This window comes from Asparagus officinalis, chromosome 5 (genome assembly GCF_001876935.1).
Source record: "Asparagus officinalis chromosome 5, Aspof.V1, whole genome shotgun sequence".
Taxonomy (NCBI): Eukaryota; Viridiplantae; Streptophyta; class Magnoliopsida; order Asparagales; family Asparagaceae; genus Asparagus; species Asparagus officinalis.
Genome location: NC_033798.1, coordinates 100,519,192 through 100,532,862, shown reverse-complemented (window position 1 = coordinate 100,532,862; position 13,671 = coordinate 100,519,192). Strand labels below are relative to the sequence as shown.

General features: G+C 31.2%; 3 protein-coding genes across 6 annotated transcripts; all 3 read left to right on the top strand.

Annotated features, from left to right (window-relative positions):
- Positions 283 to 12,958, top strand: LOC109840388 (replication protein A 70 kDa DNA-binding subunit B-like). Of its 4 annotated transcripts, none has more exons than XM_020409013.1 (12): positions 283 to 660; positions 781 to 818; positions 5,503 to 5,547; positions 10,734 to 10,906; positions 11,009 to 11,276; positions 11,361 to 11,445; positions 11,534 to 11,658; positions 11,734 to 11,815; positions 11,887 to 12,007; positions 12,089 to 12,246; positions 12,307 to 12,433; positions 12,556 to 12,958. In XM_020409013.1, the coding sequence occupies exons 4-12, from the start codon at positions 10,739 to 10,741 to the stop codon at positions 12,811 to 12,813; spliced, it is 1,392 nt and encodes a 463-aa protein (XP_020264602.1). In that variant the 5' UTR covers positions 283 to 660; positions 781 to 818; positions 5,503 to 5,547; positions 10,734 to 10,738; the 3' UTR covers positions 12,814 to 12,958. The 4 variants fall into 4 exon arrangements, 3 of the variants coding, with proteins under 3 accessions (XP_020264602.1, XP_020264604.1, XP_020264603.1); XM_020409015.1 differs by having other exon boundaries at positions 12,532 to 12,646; XM_020409014.1 differs by lacking the exons at positions 283 to 660; positions 781 to 818 and adding an exon at positions 4,388 to 4,450.
- Positions 5,821 to 9,864, top strand: LOC109842248. Its single transcript, XM_020411149.1, has 5 exons — positions 5,821 to 5,836; positions 5,926 to 6,120; positions 6,275 to 7,150; positions 7,234 to 8,586; positions 8,690 to 9,864. Exons 1-5 carry the CDS (start codon positions 5,821 to 5,823, stop codon positions 9,862 to 9,864), a joined length of 3,615 nt encoding a protein of 1,204 aa, XP_020266738.1.
- Positions 9,895 to 10,563, top strand: LOC109842247 (ATP-dependent DNA helicase PIF1-like). The gene has a single exon (XM_020411148.1). The coding sequence runs from the start codon at positions 9,895 to 9,897 to the stop codon at positions 10,561 to 10,563; it is 669 nt and encodes a 222-aa protein (XP_020266737.1).

The window sequence follows — 13,671 nt, the reverse complement described above, 5'->3', positions numbered from 1 at the left end:
GATAGGTTATGCTTATGAATTCTAGGATTACTATCTTGTTGTTGTTCTTATCATGAATAGTAATTTTGACTTAGATGATAATTTGATAGGTTATACTTTCCTTAAATGGTTTGATAGTCTATGCTTAATAAATCTAAGTTGAAATCTATACTACTTATAAAAGAGAAAACCTTTGTCAAAACTTTTCCATACCAACTTTACCCTCATCAAATTTTATATTTCTAATTTTATCCTATATGAATATACATTACCCCTTTATTTTCCCCGTCCTCTTTACTCATCCCCTTCCTTATCGGACCCCTCCCCTGCCCCTCTCCCTCTCTCTTTGATAACGCCCAAATCACTCCGTCCTCTCCCCTTCCCCTCTCCCTCTCTCTTTGATAACGCCCAAATCACGCCGAACTCTCGCCTTCCCCTCTCCCTCTATCTTTGATTAACTGCCAAAACCCCGATCTCTCCCCTTCCCCTCACCCTCTATCTTTGATTAACGCCCAAAACTATTTATTACCTTCTTTATCTGTGCTTTCCCCCGCCCGTCGACGTTCCGACTCCTCGTCTGTTTCCCTCTACCGCACACCTGCTCTTCCCTTCCGTTTTATGCTTCTATAAATACCTTCTGTCTCAATTTTGATGGAACAACGAAAGTTTTTTTTTCCAATTGTAAGTATGAATTACTCTTATTACCTTCTTGTAATTTCTTATTCATAATAATCTCTGTATGATTGTTTGATGGATTTGCTTTATTTTTGATATTGATTGATTGTTGATTATTGATGTTAGGTGTCAGATTTTTATTTGCGGAGTAGAAAATTCTCAAGGTAAATGTTTTTTTATTTTATCTCTATCTCTATGATTTTTCGATTGCAATTCTAGCATTTTTAACGTATTATTTGGGATATCTCTTGAATAATATTAAACTGCTATTGTTTATGGGTTAACTTTATTTTTTTGTGTTGGATAATTTGATAGCACTGCGCTTAACCCCCTCCTATTTTCTGTTAAGTGTTTCCTGCAATTAGCGTGTAAGGAGAAATTTTCTCAGCCTGCATAAAAGTCTAATTATTACTTTGATTTTTTTTATTTAGATCACAACTGGGATGAATGCAAAAAAATTTAGTTTAGGAATATTTTCACATTTTGTTGTTTTAACGTAATATGGTGTTGTTATTTGTTGATATTTAATTTTTAATTTGTTCATGTAGTTCTATATCATATTGGAACTATATTTCTTATAATATGTTGCTTGTAGTATGACTTTTATAGCATCATCTCCAATTTTGATTGGAATGAGTCTGTTTTTCTACACTTTGCAGCTTTAGAGCATTGAGATTCTATTTTTTAAAGGTTTAATATAATGTCTATTGTATCACTATGCTGTATCATATCCATGTCCATCCTCTCTTGATGCAGCCTTTTGAAACTTTTTTAAAATTAATAGTACTTGCTGAAATCTTCCTGAAGGAACATATGAAAGTTTCAGAGGAAGTACTTGATAAAGGCTATGTGCTATGTTAAAAATACGCAAGGCATTTTTCTTCCTTAATCATGAATGCATTGTTCATATTATATGAACAATAATCATATTTAACTGGGGAGGCATAGATCAGATATAGGAGTTTAAGAGATTCCATCCAAAATGGAACAATTGGAGTTGTATGTCTGCAAGAGTTTTAACTGAGCATAATGAACAAAAAAATATTCAACCATGTAAAAATTAAGTAGGAGGAACAAAATCATAGAGGTTCATACGAGTTTAAATTGAAAGCATAGACAAGTCCAAACCTTATATACATAGTTGAATATGAGTATGTTTGAAAGTGATAACCAGATGCATCTTAAACTTGCATTTCCAACCTTATTATATACATTGTTTATACAATTTTGTATCTTCCTTTGGCAGAGGAGATTTTCTAACTGAAATAATTTTTGTCTCATGTCATAACTGATGTTTATACAAAACAAAACCTGTTGTATTGCATGCTTTGCTTGCAATTCTCTATGTTTTAAGATGTGTATTGTGTGTATCTGCTGCAGATACACAGCAGATACACATACGTATTGTGTATTCTGTGTATTGTGTGTATTGTGTCTGCAAATACACATACGTATTGTGTGTATTGTGTCTGCAGATACACACAATATATTGTGTGTATTGTGTCTATGTGTCTGCAGATACACATACGTATTGTGTGTATTATGTCTGCAGATACACATACGTATTGTGTGTGTGTCTGCAGATACACATACGTAATGTGTGTATTGTGTGTTTTAAGATGTGTATTGTGTGTATTGAGTCTGCAGATACAAAACAAAACCTGTTGTGTGTATTGTGTGTATCTGCTGCAACTTTTGTAAATATATACGTGCTTTGCACATGGACATACTATTTTTTGTCTTCAATTTTTTTATTTGTTGTAGGGAACAATTTTTTTATTTGTTACAATCAAATTTAACAATGTCCTGCAACATGATATAACAATATGAAGAAACTGTCATTGCTCTTATTTTAGACCTTATGTAGTTGTAAGCGCTATTGGACTAGCAATTGCAAATATATTGATCATCTTTCTCATATGGTGTAAAAACTGGGATTGATAATATAGCAATTGCAAATATATTGAGTAATTTATCTTAAAAATGAAAAAAATCTATACTGATCTGTTTAAATAATAATACTGTTTTACTTAGCAGCATGAGTAATTTATCTATAATGTATTGTATATGGCTATGGATTTTTCCTACTGTCTGTTTTTCTACACTTAAGCTGGAAGGTCTATATATAATAGTATATCATGTTATAACTTTGATTGGAATGAGTCTGGCAACAATCAGGCGAGAGTACTTATGAACAGTAACTGTAATACTATCAGACATATGTCCAGTTTGTAGTACTTATGAACAGTAACTGTTTACACATGATCTATATAGTATGTCTCTCAGACACCATTATGAGGAGCTTGAAATTTATGCTCATAAACTATAGGATTTTTGTAGGAATATTTATGCTCATAAACCAAATTTTGCTAAATTCATGAATATGATATCTTCCCAATGGTTATTAGTTCCATGCATCCCATAAACTAGGACCAAGCATATCCATAACCTGTAGATAATAAAATTACAGGACAATTATCAAAACCGACCTCAATATTAGCATCTCAAAAGGCTCAATAATAATGTTCAAAAAATAAGAAAAATAGATTGCTAGGATCTTGTTGCAAAAGCACAAATGTTAAACCAGACTATGAACCAATAATAATGCATGGGTAAAGACAGTAAATGAATTAATTCAATGTGACATAGGAAAACCATAACATTATATAGTAATCACCTTTCCTCCCTTTATGGTGTACCTTAGGCACCCCATGACTACAACTAGAGAACTATTAAATACAAATAACAGGTAGTATATATCAAAACTATATAAGACACACAAGGATACGTAGGCAGTCTTTACTATACAGTCTTTACGATACAATATATGTATTGTGTTTCATTGCTTTAAACTTCAAAAGTTCAAGCTTGAACATTTATAATTAATATTTGTTTTATTTCAATACTTCATTGCTTTATCATGTTATTATAGTGTTTGTGGCAGCCAATATGCTCCCTATAATGTCAAGACTTATATTATAGTTATATTAATAATTCATTTCATGGTTTCATAACAGATGTTGTTGAAACGCACTGCCCGGAAATCAGTTCCTAAACATTATGAATTAAAAAAGTATGTTAATGACAAGGAAATTATAGAAATTTCATCAAATGATGATGAAGAACCTTCCATTGAGAAGTATTATGATGATGATGATGAGGAGAGCTCATTTGAAGTTAACAAAAGAGTGAAGGTTGAAAATTCAGATACTGATTATGTACCTAGCGAAGATGCTCCTGCTACTCCTGAAGTTAATGTCCCTTTTGCTGTTAAAATCAAAGATGAAGCAGATAAATTGTTTGCTAAAGCTATGGAAATTCTAGCAGCTATATGGAAATTTCGTCAGGAGAAGGAAAAATGAGTAGAGACAAGTATTGAAAAATAAATGTCAAGTCAATAAAATAAATCAAGGACTATGAGTTTGCGAATCATGTTGTTGGAAAATTTTATAAATTTCAGTTGTTTTAATTAGCTTGAGCTATATGGAAAAAACTTATGTTTACCTCTTTATATTTCTTTACCAACAGGTTTATGAATGATATGGATTTGTGTGAAGTATTAATGATACTTCAATTTTAATCATTTATGATTTATGATTACGATTATGATAAGATATGGTTTTCAAATTTAACCATTTATTATGACCTTTTGTAGGTCTTCAATAAAAAATTGAACAATTGATTCCTTGAACAAATGAATAAAATATACTACTAACTTTTAATTTTCTTTTTATATCTAGGTATATAAAGCTATGTCTAAAGATTAAAAACAACCAACAACTACAAGGAAAATAAGGTACATTTCCTTTACAAAAATAATACTTTATATATGTTGTACTTGCAACAGCTTCACCAGATATCATCAAAGCAGAAAACCTTCTGTAAATTAATGTAAAATAAATATTTATTTACTAATATTAATTACTTGAATCGATCCCATCCATTCATAATCTAATTATGCCTTCTTTGAATTATATATATCCATTTCTTCATTAGTTCATACTTTCTATCTGTTCTCAAATCTCTTAAGAACATATGATATTCAAAAGAGAGTTTTTTTCTTAAGAGTAAAAGCATTTTAAAACGGGAATTGTAACAATGAAAATAACTCATTTAGTGAAATTATATGAGTAAATGTATGAACTAAAATATGTCATTGCTATGAGAGTCTGTACTATTATGTACTATTATAGGAGGAATGTGGATCATTTACATTTAGAATATGTTCATACTCATATTTATTACTATTATGTACTATTATAGGAGGAATGTGGATCATTTACATTTAGAATATGTTCATACTCATATTTATGTTGATGTTACTTACTTAAGGCGCAGTGGATCATTTACATTTAGAATATGTTCATACTCATATTTATGTTGATGTTACTTACTTAAGGCGCAGCTAATTCTTTTCACTTTGCTTAAGAATTTTATTCAAGTTGCCTATTTTATTCCTAGCCCAAGATCATATGACAATAAAGCAGCTTATCAATTCATCTTACTTGCTTATTTTATTCAAGTGAAACATCTTATTGTATGATATTATCCATCCCTTATGTTTGATTATTAAAACCAACATTGAGTATCATGTTAAATAAATGGCTGTTTATCAGTCATTGTTGACATCCTTCGCCATACGAACTACCATTTCCTACGGGTTTCCACAACCGAGGGAAGGATTTAGTTTCTGAAATGTTTAAATTGTACATTTGGTTGTACAACCTGGTTTAGATGCATAAGATATTTGACGCCGAACAATAATATGCCTAGTAATAATTATTAAACCAAAGAAATTTATTTTCATATATGGTTGTACTAACTTTTTATTTTCGATATTTTTGTCAGAATGCAAGATTAAGATCAAACAACAATTACAACAAGGAAAACAAGGTACATTTCCTTTTCAAAAGTAATGCTTTATGTAATTCGAATATTAATTATAGCATTAGTTTTATTAGTGTGCAATTATTATGTTAACTAATTGAATTTAACTACATTATGAATTTTCACACATAATAAATGAATTCAAAACATTTAAAATTTAAGATTTAAGTTTATTATATGTATATACTAGATTAATATGAAAAATAAATTAATGTTCAATTCTTTTGCAGTTCAGATAATATTCTCACAAGTTTGCGTGGAAAACAATTAAAAAAACAAATGGAACCAAATGAAGGTTTGTCAAACAAATTTAATTTTTCTAATTCATCCTCCAGATAATCAATAACAAATAATTCTAATATATTCATATAAATTTATCAACAGCATCAAAGAAAATGAAGAGGAAAAATTACTACAATGCGTTAACTACTAAGGAAAGAGAAGCTTATATTAGAAGGATGTGTCGAAATAAGAGAATAAAGAGGACTATGGATAGTAGTCCAAATGCAGAAGATCAATCAATGAAAAGAAGTGCACGTTGGCTAGAACGAGCATCCAATTACCAAGTTGAATGCAACAGTGAGTTTTAATAAGTTTATAAAAATAATAATTTAAGTTTCTACAATAAACAAAATTAACTAATAACATATTACAATCGTATAGGAACAAATATATAATAATTTAAGTTTCTACAATAAACAAAATTAACTAATAACATATTACAATCGTATAGGAACAAATATATCAAGGCCGTCTTGTTCAGAACTACACAGGCTTGGAAAAATAGCAAGTTGCATCCATTGTGGAGCAATGAAATTTCAATATGAGAGTCCAACTTTTTACTGTAATAATGGAGAAACAGTACTTGTGGAACCTTGTATCCCAGATGAATTATATAACTTGCTAACATCTGATTGTAATGAGGGTGTTGAGTTTAGGAGAAACATTAGAGCATACAACAGTGTTTTCTCATTCACCTCATTTGGGGTAGCACTTGATAAAAACTTGGCATCGTCAAGGGATGGAATATACACTTTTAGAGCGCAAGGTCAGATTTACCATAGTTTGCCTGGATTGATACCACAAAATGATAGACCTCGCTTCTTCCAGTTATATTTTTATGACACAGATAATGAATTGCAAAATAGGATGAATGTTTTACAAGAAGGGAAATTATCAGAAAATACAATGAAGACTATAATGAAAATCCTAGAAGACAATCCTTATGCAAAAATTCTACGGAGGCTTAAAGATGTACCAACGTTGAGAGAATTACAAATCTGTATATCTAAGAACACCAATCTTGATCAAAGGATTTATAACTCTCCAACAGCAGAGCAAGTGGCAGCAATTTGGATAGAAGGATACAATCCAAATGAACCGTTAAATAGAGAGATTATAATACAAGAGCACTCTGGACAAAGGCATCAAGTCAAACATTATTATAGTTGTTATGATCCTCTACAATATCCGATTTTATTTCCAAATGGTGAGAGTGGGTGGCAACAGTTTATCTACAGAGGGCGGAACGAAAGAATACAATTAAATATGACCGAAGAAAGTCAGACATTGGATTTAGCTGGACAGCTTAATGATGAGGAATCACAAGGTAAAACAAATGCCAAATTTTAATCTCATACGTAAAATATATCATATCTTATCAATTTCTAAAAAATTTTAAGCTTATAACAGATATCGAAAGACAAGGAGGGCAATATGTTTCTTGTAGAGAGTATTATTGCTACAAGCTTCAAATTCGGAATCCAATAAAATCAATTCTGCTACTTGCTGGGCGACTATTTCAGCAGTTTGCTGTGGACATGTATGTGAAGTTAGAGACAACGCGTCTTGATTTTTTTAGAAAACAACAGTCGAATATAAGAGCAGAATTGTATCAAGGAATTGTTGATAGTGTTACGGCTGGGGAAACACGTGGAGATCAAGTTGGACATAGAGTTGTTTTACCACCATCTTTCATTGGAGGACCAAGAGATATGAGACGTCGTTATATGGATGCTATGGCTCTTGTTCAAAGATACGGTAAACCGGATCTCTTCATTACAATAACATGTAATCCAGATTGGGATGAAATAAGGAATGAGCTTCTAAATGGACAAACAGCACAGGATAGACCAGATCTTTCTGCTAGAGTTTTTAGAGGGAAAATAGAAGATCTTAAAGACCAGCTATTTAAGGAAGAAGTATTTGGTAAAGTAGCTGCACGTGTCTATGTCATTGAATTTCAGAAAAGGGGACTTCCACATGCTCATATATTATTAATTTTGAAACATGAATATAAGCTAATGAGCCCAGATCATTTTGATAAATTTATATCAGCAGAATTACCAGATCAATCACTATTTCCAATGTTGCATGCGAAGGTGGTAAAACATATGGTTCATGGCCCTTGTGGATCGTTGAGGAAAACAAGTCCATGCATGGTTGACGGAAAATGTAAATATCACTACCCACGTTCTTTTTGTTCAAAGACAAGTTTAGGGGGTGATGGTTATCCAATATATATGCGAAGGAATGATGGAAAGAAAATTTTTGTACGTAACACAATTTTAGACAATCAATGGATTGTTCCATACAATCCTTACCTATTAAGTAGGTATAATTGTCATGTCAATGTTGAAGTATGCTCTGGACTTAAGGCTGTAAAATATCTTTATAAATATATATACAAAGGGCATGACAAAGCAGCTGTGTGCATAACGTCAAATGAGGCAACACATCCAGTAGATGAGATCAAACAATACCAAGATGCGAGATGGGTATCAGCACAAGAAGCAATTTGGCGGATTTTTGAATTTAAGCTGAATGATATACAACCCCCTGTTATTAACCACCAATTACATCTTCCAAATAAGCAAAATGTTTATTATTGGAATAATGAAGATCTTCGAAATATTATGACGTGGGAGCACACAGCTAAGACAATGCTTACAAGATTCTTTAGAAAATGTGCTTCAGATCAAAAAGCAAGGATGTTGCTGTACAAAGAATTTCCTGAACATTATGTGTGGGTAGTAGGAAAGAAATGTTGGAATGAGAGGAAAAAAGGCCGTGATTGGACGAATAAATTCAGCAAATCCTATAGAGGGGGAGAGATATTATTTAAGGCTTTTATTGAATCATGTTAAAGGTCCTACTTCTTGGGATGACCTACTTACTGTTGGTGGATTACTTGTGAAGACTTTTAAAGAGTCTGCACAGAAAAGAGGACTCTTAGAATCCGACGATAGTATAGTCGAATGCTTGGACGAAGCGGTCAATTTCAAGATGCCATACGCATTAAGAAGATTATTTGCAACTATTCTGGTTTATTGTCAACCAACAAATGTCAGATTATTATGGGAGAGATATAGACCAGCAATGTCTGAAGATTTCGTTCAAAGATCTATAGCGACAGATGCAGAACAAACCGCATGGGCATTAGAGGGAGTTAATTATTTTCTAGAGAGCATGGGGAAGACAATACAAGATTTTGATTTACCTAAATTTAAAGAGAATGAAATAGATAATCCATCATGCAATCTACGAATCATACAGGATGAGATAGATGTTGAAGTTTGTCAGGAAGATATAGATGGTAAGTACAAATTAAACGAAGATCAAAGAAAAGCTTTTGAAATAATAATGAACAGAGTTAATATGAATAAGGGAGGAGTTTTTTTCATAGATGGTCCTGGAGGGACGGGAAAAACATTCTTGTACAAAACTATTCTTGCCAATGTCAGATCAAAAGGAATGATTGCAATAGCAACTGCAACTTCAGGAGTAGCAGCATCTTTATTGCTTGGTGGGCGCACATCACATTCACGTTTTAAGATACCTATTAATGCCACTGAGACAACAGTTTGCAATATATCTAAACAGGAAGGTACTGCACATTTGATTAGAAAAGCAGCACTAATTATTTGGGATGAAGCACCTATGGCAAAAAGAGTAACAATTGAAAGTGTAGATCGTACAATGCAAGACCTATTGAGTACAAAAGAATTGTTTGGTGGTAAAGTAGTAGTTTTTGGAGGAGATTTTCGTCAAGTGTTGCCAGTTATTCCAAGAGGAACAAGGAGCCAAACAGTTAATGCCAGCTTAGTAAAGTCTTATTTGTGGGAGAAGATGGAAAAGATAACATTAAAAATAAACATGCGAGCAAAAAATGATGAAGAATTCAGTAAATTCTTGCTGCGTGTCGGAAATGGAACAGAAAAAACAACTAAAGATGAACTTATAAGACTTCCTGAAAGTATTGTGATTGAAGATAGCAAAAATGGAAAATCGGAAGTTGAATTGTTAAACCAAGTATTTCCATAAATTGAGAAAAATGCATATTCAGCTGAATATATGACAGAACGAGCTATCCTTGCGACCAAAAATGAATATGTAGATGAGCTCAATGACAAGCTTTTGGAAAAATTTCCTGGTGATGAGATTATTTTCCATAGTTTTGACAAGGCTATTGATGATCCACATAACTACTACCAAGAAGAATTTTTAAACAAGTTGATGCCTAATGGTCTTCCACCGCACAAACTAAAGCTGAAGCAGAATTGCCCGATAATGTTGCTTAGAAATCTAGACCCATCAAATGGACTTTGCAATGGAACTAGAATGGTTTGCAAAGAATTTGACAAAAATGTTATTAAAGCAGAAATAACAAAAAGTCATCATGCGGGTCAAGAAGTCATGATTCCAAGGATACCATTATCACCAGCGGAAAATGAAAATTACCCTTTCAAATTTCAGCGAAAACAATTTCCTATAAGGTTATGCTTCGCAATGACAATAAACAAAGCACAGGGACAAACAATTAGCACAGTGGGTATTTATTTACCACACCATGTTTTTTCACATGGACAATTATACGTCGCTTTATCTCGTGGTGTATCAACACACAATACAAGAGTGCTGGTTAAAGGCGAAAGAAAACAAAAGAAGGGATATACATACACCAAAAATATCGTCTACAAAGAAGTTCTATACAGGGAAAGGTTAGAAAAAACATTTAATTGACTAACTTATTTATTTTAAATAAATGTAAATAACAAAAATATCAAAATTAAATTTAATTATTTTATAGCAATAAATATTGCAATAAGAAGATAGTGAAAAAAATAAATATCATTATTATAATTTGTAAAAATTACTTTATTTGATATTTCTAATATTTACTATTGTTTCAGGGAAGATGACTGCTGAAAGACAACGTAAAGGTGAATACAGCTTCATTAAGGATTTGAAGTTATATCAAGAATCTTTCTCAATCAAAGTGCTTATACTAAAAGTGTCCTTGGAGCAATTCTCATCGTCAAAAGGTTCAGGTCAGGTTCAAAAGATTATTGTGATTGACGAAGAGGTAAGTACAACTCTTCAAATGAAATATTTATTATTATATTTGATTTTCATTAAATTTTTACATAAATGGTAATTTATTTTAAAGTTTAAAAAAAAATTACAGGGAACAAAGATTCAAGCCACACTTTTCAATGCTACAATAGCTACATTTGAGGAATACATCCATCTCAACAATACCATTATCATCAAGAATGGTATAGTCAGGCCTATAAATAGGAAATATGCATCGGTAAATCCGAATTTTGAGCTTGCTTTTGGACACAACACAAAAATTACATTATCCGAAAATGAAATCAATATGGGTACCCTACCATTTTCATTCAAGCGATTCAAAGAGGTGACAAAGACAAATAATGAAAATATATTTTTCGGTATGCTAAATTTTCATTCTTAATAACATAGTTTTTTAATACAAAATTAAATTTTTAAGAACTAAAATTTTAATCTTTATACAGATGTGTTAGGATTCATCACTTCAGTGAGACCGTTGTACACAACAAATACATCTGTTAGAAGGGAGATCACAATAATGAATGAAGAGTAAGTGTTTTTAAATAAGAAACCGTTTTCCAATAACAAATATTAAAATACTAACATATCCATTTAACAATTTTTGTAATTAACACAGGTTGGATCCATTGATATTAACATTATGGGGAGAGTATGCAGAGAAAGAAGGTCAAGTATTTGAAGACAAGAAAAAACAACAACCAATTATAGCAATAATTAATGTTACTGCAAATAGATATATGGGTATGACTTTTTAATTTAATATTATTTGTTTTAAAAATTTCATATAACTAAAAAGTAACCATATAATGAATACAGGAGTTCCGCAAATATCAACAAAGCCTGCAACAATATTTTTTATAGATCCAAACATTTCTGAAGCACATACTCTTAAAGAATGGTAATGCTTGTCCAAATAAAATCCTTCCTAAATTAATTTTTTAAAAAAAATAATACATGTCTTAAATATAGGATGACAGGGAAGGGGAAAAATTATGAGAAGCTGATGCAGCATACACCATCGAAGCTAATGAGGAGGTCTAAAAAGGTTATGCTTGGTGATATCATCACATCATCAACAGCTACGAAACTGGTATTTTATTATATTGGTTAAGATATTAACAATATAAATAATAATAAATTTTGAATTTATAACTTGATTGCTATTTTTTAGAATATGTATTCCTACTTTAAAGCAGAGATATCAGCAATAATCAATCCAGAATCACCTTGTTACACCGCATGCAAGAGTTGTCAAAGAAAGGTTTTTGTTGAAGACATCATAACTAATTGCAACAATTGCAACACTGAAGATGCAGAATGGGAAATAAAGTAAGTTCTAAATTTTATTCATTAAATTAAAAAAAAACAACATTAAATTTTCACATCAAGGTACCTTATGCGATTGGAAGTTAAAGATCATATCAACAAGGCATATGTTACACTTTTCGATGAAGCTCGGTATCTAACTGGTTGTTCAGCTGAAGAATATGTAGATTCATTTACTGAAGAAGGAAAGGTAATATATCATTTTATTTATTTCAAATATATAAAATCTTTTTTCCATAAAATTATTAAATTAGTAAAATAGAAAAAATGACCATAAATAAAATGCAGGAGCACTTATCGCCTATGTAACAGAAAATGATGAGCTGTTGCGACAAAGAATATCTTTTCTTGGTAAAAATGAACAGGAAAGATGAAGAGAAAAGAATTGAAGGAAGAATAACCGCTCAAGAAATATGCAGCCCAAACAACTTCGAACCAATAGAATGTGATGAAGATGAAGATTCAAAGGACATTTCACTGAAGCGAAAGAGTATGACAAGCCTGAAAAAAGATATGAACAAAAGAAAGTTCATGAATAATGAAAATATTAAAATAGAAACTGAGAAGTGATACATCATTTATAGTGCTATGATGCTATGATGAATACACTTAATTATGTTTATTAAAAATATTATGTCGAGGATTTTGCACATGTGTTGATTTTAATAAGTACATTTTTAATAGTGTTTGTTTGTTTAAAGTATTATGAGTCAAACATTTCCTATGTAACATTGAAAGTTTTACTGTTAACTTGCTCTTTTCTTCAATTTTGAAGCTATCAACCTGCAAGTTGGCATTAGCTTTATTGATCACTTTTCCAATAAGGATTTCCTAATTTTATAGTAAAGAATAAAGAATATACAGCTAAATTGATTCGGTGTTATTTCCAATGATTTTATGTGAGTTCACTGATTTTTCCAGCCATCTATTACTAGCATGCTTTTGTCAAGTGGTATTCTCATTTAACTTTAACATTAAGTTTGTATTGTTAATGTTTTTAGTTTTTACTTTTAATAGAAAATTAATGTTCTTCTTTCATTTTTCTTTGGATTTGTTGTTTTATTAAGGCGTTTGTTAATTTTAAATTTTAACAAAGTAGGTTTTAAATATTTATGTGGGGTTCATAATTTGGTGATTAAAAAATTACTTGGTGAACAAATACTTACACATGTAGTTAGTACCAACACACATAATATAAACCTAAACTAATGTTACCCAAGCTTGATCTTGATCTTCAATAAGCTTTACTTGGTACACATTGCGGATAAAGCTAGAACTTGGATCTTCAACTTGAATTGCATAGGCTTCACCCACTATACCGCCAACCTCCATTTGATATGATCGTTATGGCGTAATCCATCCATCCTCCAACTTATTGTTTGTCTACAATAAATAACAAAATACAAACACTAGACAAACAATATTAGA